Source organism: Ischnura elegans, chromosome 4, assembly GCF_921293095.1.
Source record: "Ischnura elegans chromosome 4, ioIscEleg1.1, whole genome shotgun sequence".
NCBI classification, from domain to species: domain Eukaryota; kingdom Metazoa; phylum Arthropoda; class Insecta; order Odonata; family Coenagrionidae; genus Ischnura; species Ischnura elegans.
The window spans coordinates 29,167,542-29,179,011 of record NC_060249.1 but is presented as its reverse complement, the minus strand read 5'-3'; the positions used below and the strand labels follow the sequence as shown (position 1 = coordinate 29,179,011).

At 37.6% G+C, this 11,470-nt stretch overlaps 1 protein-coding gene across 1 annotated transcript; it reads left to right on the top strand.

Annotated features, from left to right (window-relative positions):
• The first annotated feature begins 5,153 nt into the window (after window positions 1-5,153).
• LOC124157217 (protein LSM12 homolog) lies at window positions 5,154-8,522 on the top strand. The gene is made up of 5 exons (XM_046531769.1): window positions 5,154-5,303; window positions 5,615-5,748; window positions 5,838-5,947; window positions 6,089-6,218; window positions 7,097-8,522. Exons 1-5 carry the CDS (start codon window positions 5,171-5,173, stop codon window positions 7,208-7,210), a joined length of 621 nt encoding a protein of 206 aa, XP_046387725.1. The 5' UTR covers window positions 5,154-5,170; the 3' UTR covers window positions 7,211-8,522.
• The last annotated feature ends 2,948 nt before the right edge of the window (window positions 8,523-11,470 follow it).

Genomic DNA, 11,470 nt, shown 5'->3' with positions numbered 1-11,470 from the left:
GATACCATGGTTTTTATGTTCCATTAAAAAAAGGTAACAAAATGGATGGTAATTCTAATAAGTGAGTCAGGATCCATCAACGAAAAGTCAGTCAAATGAAGTTGCTACCAATTTAGTTTAAGGCTTTTGGTGTAACATCACAGTCGCGTTTATCAAATTTGTGGACTAAAAAAGGCTTTCGATGATGTGGATTGGAATGTTATGCTCAAAATCCTGAAAGTGATGGGAATGTTTTATAATGACTGGATAATTATCCACAATTTATATAGATACCAAGTAGCTGTGATTAAATCTGTAGCCAGCAGCAAAGAAGCTAGAATAAGGAAAGAAGAGAGTCATGGGCATGCTCTATACCTCATAATTCTTAATATTTTCTTTGAGACAGCTAACAATGAAATCTAAAAGAAAGTACCTCAAATGAAAGTCCACAGTGAAAAAATTAGCATGCTGCAATTTGCTGATGGTAGCAGAGACAAAGAAATACTTGAAGAAAATTATAATAAATATTAAAAAGACAAGGGGTAGGCATTCACTGAAAATCAATCAAAGAATATCCAAAATTTTGGTTTGCAGTATGTAGTAGTTTATGCAAAGCACAAATCCTCCCTCCATTATGAATAAGGAAGAATTTTTTAAGAAAAGGCTTAGGGCAGGCACGCACTAGCATGACCACAAACAGTTTTAGCATTGCAACAAATGGAGCGACGTGCACTAGGCTAAGTCCGACTCGTTGGTCGGACCGGAGTCGTCCGACCAAAATTTTTTAATTTGGTCGACCCCGACTCAGTGGTCATTGCGGCCAGAAATTACACACATTCTACTGGCACACCGTACACTCACTCCGACCCGACCATACCGATTGAGCAAGTGGTGAATGTGTTTTGCTATCGTGGTCGTGGCCGTGCTAGTGCGTGCCAGCCCTAAGATCGGCCATAAACTGGGAATCCATGAACTTAAAGATGTTCAAGGATTCTGCTACTTGGGTAGCCAAGTGACTAGTGATAAACTAAGCAAAATGGAAATAGTCATTAGAACAGTCCAAGCAAATAGCGCATACCTCAAAAAGAGGAGTCTCCTCAAACCTGGAAATTTTAGCATTGGGATAGGGAGCATTTCTTTAGGACTTGCATTTGGAGCATACATGATAGTGTGGTATGGACAATAACAACAGGAAGGAGGTCAAGAAAAAATCATGAAGTTCAAATGGATAGATAGTGTGAGAAATGTGTTTTAAGTGTGTACAATAGGGGAGAAGTCCCTAGAGATAAATACTCGACCACTTAACCCTTTGGCTGCGGGAGTACATGATTTTAACTACCAGCCCATGTGGGAGAGAACCAAGAAATACTTTTCCTTCTAGCCTGGCTGAGTGTCTTGCAAGGAGTGAACCCATATAGGTAATCCAGGGAAACCCTGCTTTTTTTTACCAATGTATGGGCCTACATTTGGGCACTTGTCGTAGGCATATTAACAGCGTGGAGTAGGAAGGAAACAATACAAAAAGGGCAGTACGATAGGAAATGCCAGAGGCACCTCCTGCTGTGAGGGCAGGCTGGGGAGAGTTAAGCGATCCCTACAGTGAGGGAAAAGCACCAGGGCTCTATCCAGGCAGCAATCAAAATTTTGGGAAACTGCCGTAGGTAGTCGCCCAATGGTTCAACACTTAAAAACGTTTTTCCCCAATCAGCATACAACACGTTTAAAAACATTTCTGCAATCTAAGTGTTAATCAGCGTGAGACACAATGGCCTGATTAAAACAATATGGTAGTTTCCTTCATCAAAGAAAACAAAAGGAATTGATAGCGATTCGTTACCAACCATTAGTGTATTCATAATATAAAAATTATTTGGTTTTAGAAATTCCACTTTAGACGAATGTTGATGGTCAATTTTAACCTCCCTAGAAAAAGGCCAGATTGGGTCCCTGTGTTGCCACTCTACGTGACATCACAGGGACCTAGATGCTATACGAGTAGTCAGGAGTTTTATATCGTCTGCAATTACCAATGCATGCATGAGGCACAGAGCTCAGGGAAACATTTCTTAATAATCACTTATTAAAACTGGCTAAGGTCGGAAAGTTTCCTTCGTTTGATAGGGTATTAATAATCCTTATTTAAGCCAAGCACTACCTGCAAGCAGCCTGCATCGTAGCAGCGCTCATAGTCTCGCACCAAGGTGGCCTCACATGGCGGCAGCTGGTACCAGAATGACGTCACATGGGCTTTTCCCAGCATTCATACTTAGCTGTCACATTTTTGCGCCCTTGAAAATTTTCACTTTTCATTTAATCACAAAAAAATAGATAAAAATCTAAAAGCGTGAAATATGTACTCCAGGATCAATAATCTTTTGATTTAGGTAATTTAAAAAAATAGGAAACCACCCTATTGTTAAAGAACAAGAATTATGTTATGATGAAAATATCTTCTTATAGGAGATTTGAGTGAAGATCTACATTGAAGCAAATCTCTGTGTGCTGACTAGTGATGATAATTCGCAGTAAAACCCTTTTAACAAGGGCATGATAACCCAGCAAAATGGATCCTTGAAAATGGTAAGGGAGAATATCTAACTATTATAAAAATACTAAAAATATGGGAGCATGCTGGCCCAATGGGTGGAGCATTGATCAAAGGGCCCTAAGTGAAGCCTTGGGACACCCAAAACTAAATCCTAGAAGTTTGAGGCGGCCCTGGGAAAGGAAATGGTCCCCCAACCTACATATATGATACTAAAGGTCTGGGGTGAGCTTTACCCACACCTAACCTTAGCAACCTCCTCCTGGAATCACTATGAGTAAGTGAAAGATACTTGAAAACATAATGGTAGACGATGGAATGCAAATGACTCTTTTGCAATTGATATTTATTTCATGCAAGTGAGAAAGATAGAAAATCATGATACAGAGAAATGGGTCATGTGGTCAGGACTTAGAATCAAACAATCACCATAACTTCTTTGTTGACATCTACCCTATATGAATGTTTATGGAAGCTTGAGATTGGTATCTCAATAAGTTTCATAGATTAATTATTTTCAAGGCACTAGACAGTGAATCTACAAGATTTTCTGACATGTAGCAATACAAGAAACGCGGACAAATATTTACCGGAGGTAGTTGACAAAAATAAATAAGCGTCCATAAACTTCAAATTAGATTACCCTAAACTGTAGTAGGTGAATCAATTTAATATTGGGAATAAAGGATCCATTATGAAAGTAATGTGCACGATTTTATTATGACTTGACTATCCATCACAGTGGGGCAAAACAGGTCGGAAAATGTGGTGAGCAGTCTGCCCTTCCAAAGCAGCCAGATGCCAGTTTTCTCCAAGCAGTCTGAATGAAAAGATGTGCCTAAGCGTGAAGCATGTTTTTCAACTCTGTTACACAGGACTTAAAAGTACGGCACGGACTTTGCGCTGTCAAGAATTGTAAGAATATATTTAAAATAAGGCAGACTTTCTCAACTCTGTCATAACCAGGGATGAATCCCAGATATTTGAGTATGACCCAAAAATCAAAAGGCAGAGCTGCGAGTGGCACAAAAAGTCATCCATCAGCTCCAAGAACTCGCAAATGGGCAAGTCTCGCATCAAAATGATGCTGATTGTCTTTTTTGACATCCGAGGAATTGTTCATTTTGAGTTTATATTGCAGGGACAAATTCTCAACTCAGCCTTTTACCAGTAGGTGCTCCAGAGATTGAAACGCCATGGCGAGCCGAGTTTTGCGTGTGAGTGATGACATCAAAGATACAGTCATGCTCCACCATGGCATTGCCTCTAGCCACATGGCCTTCATCATTTCCAATTTCCTGACCCATAGCAACACCCTGGCGGTCCCTCAGCCCTCTTTAAGTCCCAACTTGGCTATGCGACTTTTTTTGTTTCCCTGGCTGAAAAGAGATCTGAATGGAAAGCATTGGGAGTCCGTGAAAAACTTCCAAAAGCATGTTACATCGTTCCTAATAGATATTCCCGTCGAGGAGTTTCAGGGTGCATTCCAGGGATGGCAGACACATCTCCACCAGTACATTGCTGCAGGGGGGAGAGTATTTTGAAGAATCTTAAATATTTGTATCGGTAGGGTCAATAAATATATTTTTCCTAGAAAATACACATTACTTTTATGATGGACCCTGTACATAAGTGCATACAGACCCAGTATTAAAGGTACTGGTAGGAGATTTGCACAATGAAGATGCTCTTGAGCAATAGTCTATAACATTTGTCATTAACTCTAAAATGTATGTTGAAATATTTGTGCAAAAGCATCTTCATTAAAGTCTGAGGAAAGATACAAAATATCTTAGCATATCACATGAAACGATAGGGTCACATATGCGTATATGTGCATGAGACATTCATGGAAAAGGATGACAAACCTTCTGTATAAAATTAGTTCAGGACAAATTTTCCTTCCACTCTGAATAAGTAAGGAATTTTTAGAAAACAGTAATTTAGATATATCCATAAAATAAGAATATGCAAGTATATCCTACGGTTACATGATATACCTATATGCCTTGGCTAATGCAGTCACCCCATTGGCCAACTAATGGTTAACCAGTTCAATATTAAGACAAACAAAGATACAAATTGATAACACACCTACTTCAAGCATGCAACGATTTCATGAAAAAAGACCAGCAAATATCAATTTAGAAAATGCAAGGATGAGTTCCGATAATTCATTAAACGTCCATACGAATTGATGAGTGGATAAGTGCGTAGCAGCCCTATTCTCAATGCTGAAGATATTTCAAACAGAATGAATACAAAATAGACATTCGAAACAATAGAATTAAACACCATATTTATGAAACAATCTCAGATATGCGAAGTCACCCACCAGGGACACTTCATGGCACTATACATAAAATAATCATCGAACACACTTCCAATACAAACTCGATTGGAGTCAACTGCCGCAAAAAAATCATCGACACAATTAAGTAAAGTGTTGTACAATTTATGGAGTATTTCTGTAACAACTACGAAATTAATTCAATAGGTACTTACAATGTATGATTCAAAAATTGGCTAGCATGGAATATTCTGACAAATAACACCAATGCACGAGGAAACTCCAATTTGAAACATAAAGCGCAAACTAAGTTTCGCACTATCATCACTCGATGGCGCCAGTGTACCGGCAAAAAAATGAAAGTCAAAATGGCAGGAGTAAGCGAGTGCTTTAGTATTGGCAGTGTTGTGGCGTGTAAAACGTGCTATAATAAGGAAATTGAGGGAGAAGTGTTAGCGTTTGACCCTCAGACTAAAATGTTAATTCTCAGTATCCTTCTAATCATAGTCATATCGGCTCTCATCTCGGGGAATGTGCAATTTTCCAAACTTATTTGTACCTCCTCCGAGACGGGAGACCACAAACCATTTATTCTTAGTTGTATGGTTTAATTTTTTAATGTGTTCCTCATGATTGTTAATATTGGTTATTTCGCGCAATTAATAATTGGTTTTGTCCTTTGGTATTTTTGTAATAGCGCGGGAAATGCTGTCATATGAAGACATGTTCTTTCATTCTTACACTGTTTCATGGAGGTATAGTCTGTTGTACTCGCTGTGAAATTCCTTAATTAATTACAGAATGCCCTGCATCTAATGGTCGTGCGCAACTTAATGATGTACATGTTGTGAATTTATCTTTAGTGAGCGATGTACAGGTGAAAAAAGAAGTAACAGTGGTTCCTGAACCACCGCAGTCCTTGAACCTTCACAGGGTGAGTATCCTCAATCCTCCATGCTGTAAAATAAGTTAGCGTTAATCATATTTCAGTCATTTTCTTTATTTTATCAACGTATATTACAGCTAAACACCAGAGTAAGAAACCAAATAGAAGAGAAGAAACGAGTGGTCACTGCTCTCTCAGCCGACGTTTCACCAGAAGGCCAAAAATTGTTCTTGGCAATAACGAAAACGTTAGTATTATAACTTTTACTTTTTTAGAGTAAATTATAATTGGATAGATTTTACTATAGTCCGTTGATCAAGCATTAGTATTAAGTGTGCCCTCGACATGTTTCAATTGATTGCTTCCGTGTGTTCTTTTTTGTCTAAAGAATTGATGAAGTCAGCTGGCAAGGTCCTAACATCGTGGTATTGAATCAAGTCACAATTACGCCTCCGTATAAGTTAGAGAACGTAAGAGGAGATGCAGAGAGCAAGGCCTTTAACCACATCAGAAAAGTTGTAAGTAGACTGCCATTTTGATATATTAGCTCCTTTGTCTTATAATGTGTATGATTTTCAGGCCCTAATATAAAGTACTTTAGATTTTAAAATACCAGTTATCCTAGTGATAACACAGCCTGGTAGGGATTCTTGGGTGGAATCTTTTCTTTTTATCGTGTGGCCATGGAAAATGTAGATCCATTTGTTTTTTCATATGATCCATTTTTGATGCTGTGAACACGATTTTAACATTTCATTGCAATTTTAGGATTGGATGATTGCTTGAAAACCATATTACTATTAAAGCAATTGAGTTTAAGGCCTAGGTTGAGTTTGTCATTGTGAGTGGTGAGATAGTTGAATGTGCCATGAGTTGTGATGTGACGAGTGGCATTGGAGTGTAAAAGCACGTTTTTGTAAGCTATAGTAGATTAAGAATTGATATTTCCTGGAAGATGATTGAAGAATTTCTCTTATATGCTCATGCTTATTGGTAAGCATGAAGGTTATTGTGTTGATTGAGATACATGCATGAAAAACAAAGTTTATTTGTCTAGACCTCAATAAATTGTATGTCAGGTTCAATTTTCACTCTATAATAGCTTTGCTTCACAAGATTTTGAGTACATTGGTTACAGGATAGATGTTTGTGACCAAGTAGATACGTGAATGCAATCGTGTTAGAAATTCCACCATGTAAACTTGGTTGAACACTTTTTGTATATTATTCTCTGTTTCAATGCTGAGGATTTGTTGGCCATTCTTCATGCATATACCTTCATGGTTGTTGGGAACATGTATGTAAACATGAATTTATGGCCTTCCACCTTGGCCAGTCATGGTAATAAACTTGTTTTGGTTAACAACTGACATGACCCAATGTGTTTGTGGTATAGGTGGAGAAGCATGTCAAGGAGCAGGCATCTGGCCAAACGGCAAGCGGGAACAACAGCACACCACCAACAACAGCTGCAGCCGGACCGGAGACTTCGTCGGGGTCTCCCAATTAGTGATGTCAACCAGACTCTCCCCATCCCTTCCCCAACCCCCTCTCATCAACTCCACATGCCTCATGGTCCATTCCAATCTGTTCCTCCTCTACCCCTGCCCCCCCTGAAACTACTGGTCGACGACCTTCTCATTCCCACCTATCGAGACGACTGCAGTTGGATTGTTCCGTGCACTCCAACAATGACCACAAGCCGTTGCAATATGTGGGACAAGAAGATTTGTGGACTGTGTAATATGATAATTTCCATGCCCTCCTTTTGATATTTCTCCCCACGTGTATGATTTTGTAATAGTTTGGGTGCCTTTGTAAAAGTGCAAACCTATTATAGACTGATATTTTTTTTACTGCAATCCCAATTTTTTTCATCAACAAATAGCTTTGCTGCATTATTTACATGCCTTAATCAATTATTTTTAAGGATTTTTAGGAGCAAACGTGAGAAATGCCACAAGGACTCAAAAATAATAGATGAATCATGTCCTTGATGCATGTTCAGCATTATTCTTTCATTCGGATTGAGGTGTGAATAATGAATATTTTTATTTATCACTCTCTCGGCATTAATGGCTTTTTGTTGATGAAAAAGCTCTTTGACATTGTGGGATCAATGAGAAATAATTAAATAAGTGATCTTGGCAGACTTTAGCTCCTTAGGCGTATTCACAGAAGTTTTTGAGTGATTGTGTGTGGACTGAGTGAGCAAGGCAGCATAAGCAGTGCATTGCTAGTGTGCCGAGCAGTGATTAGCCACTTCCAACCTAAGGGGAAGGGATTGTGAAGCTTACATTTCATGATGAAATTGTTCTGATTTTTTTTTCAGCGGTGACATTTTACAGCTAATCCTCAATCATGTTTTTTTGGCCCATAATTTGAAGGAATGATGATTTTGCTTCAATACACTTGGATCAATACAAAATTGAGAGATGTGCTGTCTAGGTTACATGTTTGATAGAAAACTTGTTGTGAATAAATTGAAGTCTATCATTGTTAAAGGGAACTGCTGAACATTGTTAGGTTTTTATTTCTTAAGCTTCTGGTTTGTAAAATCTTTTGCAGGTGCATCACATGCCAATGTTGAAAATTTAAGAGTTTGCTATCTTTCACCACCAAGATCATTTGTTCAGTACACTCCAAAGAAAATATTTATAGCTGATAACTAGTGATGCTCTCATACAATTTTCTACCATGGTAATTCAAAGTTTCTTTCAATCGATGATAATTTGAACAAATATAGTGGTAACACCCTGTTTTCGTTACATAATTATTTTGGCCATTTCTTTGTAAATTATACAGTAAATTGTTTTCATGAATTTGTTATTACTAAATTATTTAAAATGAGAATCAAACGTTCAATTGCTAACTACCCCAATTCCCTATGATACTATATTCTCCATAATTTTCGACACTACAAGTTTCATGCTAGCATCCTCACATGTCATGCTAAAGGATTTTTACAATAGGTAAGTTTGCTTTCATTTGTTGTACATATTTTGACGTGAAAGAGTAAATTTCCCTTCAAACCACATACAGTAAGGCTTCTAGTGGGGAAATGTACAAAATCTTGTTTATCTTTGCATATATCTAATCAGAATATTCACCGACAGAATTAGCTCAATCAAATTAGTATTCAAAACCTCAGTAGTGTTATACAATGTTAATTAATTTGGCTACTGAAAATTGTTAAAGTTCGCTTTCTTGAGCAATTGGAAAATATATCAGATGGCATTATGAAGACATTAAAAATTCACTGCATAAGAAATCTTAATTCTTCTCACTCGATTCTTCAATACATCTTCATTTTTTAACTTTAATTTTTTGAAGTGTCTGCTTTCCATTCTACATTGGCTAATGTGTTACAGTTTGTTTTTATACAATGTTAAGTTTATTTTTGCATGTCCTGAGGGAAGTTACACAGACCCTACAGAGTGGAAGATACTGATGTAGAAGGGATTAAAACTAATTGCAGTGTAGTATACTTAAGTGATACTTGAAAAAAAATGACACTACAGTTGCACGTGCCATTAAGTTATTATAATTTGGTCAATGTACCTAATTACTGCAATTGTCCCTGTTTCTTTGTTTTAAACAAAATACAGCCCCTCTCTCTCCATCATGACCATTAACCTTATTCTCTTTCTCACCTGCTGTTTTCCCATTTTCTTTTCCTTCATCATTTACTTTCCCCTCCCAGCACTTCAAACCTTTCCTCTAATGAAAGTTTCCTCTGTAATTGTGTTAGGCACTTCTTAGCACTCTGCCTTCTTTGCCCATATCATCCTCTAGAAACCAAAACACAACTACCTTATTCATTTCTACATTGTATAATTCTAAACACAATCATACTCTTTGCCATTCTTCTCATTAAATTTTTGACTAGCTTTCTTGTTGTCATTTCTTTTCTTTTGCCATCTCTATAATGATGACTTCGACAATTCTAACTAACATTACTTGGCTCTCGAGAAAAATCCATGGGTTATTCTTCTTATAGGATATTTATCCACATCTCTAAGTACAGCAAATTTGGCTTCACTAGAGGCAGCCTGTGTAACCTTAATGATGGCATCAGGAGTCTCCATTCTTTCCCTTCTACCCCTACTCCAGGAGGTGTAGTGGGGCTCTCATTGTAGGAGCCGTTCCTTTCCTTTTTTCCCTCTTGTTTCGCAATCCTTCCTCTTGTGGTGCATGGGCTTGAAAAAACCTAGACTTGAAAAGAGTTTCCTGTGGAACCCATCATGGATACCCAGTTCCTTTATATGTGGACAGTCCTAAGCACATGTTGCAAATGAGTCTTCCAAACCTTCATTGTAATCCTGTGTGGTTAAGTTATCAGATTGTCCAGGTTAATTCTACCATTTGCCTTTTAAAACGAGGAGGCCCAGGTGGGATTCGTTATCTCTTTCCTGCTGCCTTCAGTATAGTTATGGTGTCCTAATGTGACTTCCCCAACTCTTTTTGCATAGGTCATCACCCAAGAAGTCATTAACATGTTAAAAGCCCTGAGTTGGTAATCCTAAGCACAATTTTTCAGTATGAGGAAATACTTTTAGTAGAAGCATGCTGCTGTAAACCTATCAGTTCTACGTGCTTTTCCACAGAGATTAGTGTTACCTCAACAAATTTTACCTTGGAGATACCAGACCAGAGCACTGCCTTAAAAATTGCCGAATTACTGGAAATCGCTGTTAATTATGCATTTGAACAGCAGAAGCTGATGAATCAATGTGCAACAGTGAGCCAGTACAAGGAATAGACTAGCATAAAGCTGACAAATTAGACACATGTTCAGAATTTACCGGTTATTTAGCCTATATTTTTTGTTCATTACGTATACATATATATAAATGAACTTCTCTCAAATTAGCAGTAAAATATGTTAATTTGCTGACAATGCTGTCATCTACCTTGGAATTAATGACCACTCAGACTTAATAATACTCTCATCGGACATAAAATATGTGCATATGTTGAGCCAAGACAAGGGACTTTAACTAAATCAGAGCAAATGCACAGCAGTACATTCCTTGTGTAGGATGTCCAACTATCCCCACGCATATTTTGTCGATGAAGTCGAATATCCGTATTCATCAAGCATGTTTTCGGAAGGTTTTAAGATGATATAGTGAAAGAGAGGTATTACTTCGCACTCATCAGGCTGTACCTTGAATATGTGGCAAGCATTTGGGATCTGGGGAAGAAATACTTAATAAAAATACAAAGGAAAGAAGTGCAATTGGTCAAAAACTGCTCTGAGTGAACGGAGAGCTTTACACAGCTTTTATGTGATTTAGGCTGGGAGCTGCTGGAGACTTGGAAGCTTCATGCTAAGCTTAGGTTGCTTGTATTATTTGGACCATAAGTATTTCAGAGTAACATAGAAAACATCATTTTAGAAGCTCAATACAATTGTTTCTAGGTCCCACAGAAAGGATAAACCAAAAGTAATATTTTGCCAAATTTGCGTTTTTACCCTGAACAATGAAGGCCTTTTATATATGATGTATGTTCCTCAACTCAAATCACTCTAGCATCTCCTTTTCTTTAATATAATCAGCATTTAATCACCACAACCCTATTGAGGTGGCTTATAGGGTAGAATTTACATATAGACAAGAAATCACATTAATGCCTCCAATTCATGCTCACAGTAAGTTGGTTTCCTGTTTTTTTTAATTGCCTTAATCGAAAGATTATTACTACTGGAGTATGTATTTCACGCTTTTAGATTTTTAAATGACAATATCTATTTTTCGCGATTAAA

What these genes read in the sequence shown, in the direction of transcription:
- LOC124157217 (XM_046531769.1), top strand. Translation starts at nt 5,171, where the DNA reads ATGAAAGTCAAAATGGCAGGAGTAAGCGAGTGCTTTAGTATTGGCAGT. An exon ending in TTCTTGGCAATAACGAAAAC is followed by an intron (nt 5,948 to 6,088) that starts GTTAGTATTATA and finishes TTTTGTCTAAAG; the next exon opens with AATTGATGAAGTCAGCTGGC. An exon ending in TTAACCACATCAGAAAAGTT is followed by an intron (nt 6,219 to 7,096) that starts GTAAGTAGACTG and finishes TTTGTGGTATAG; the next exon opens with GTGGAGAAGCATGTCAAGGA.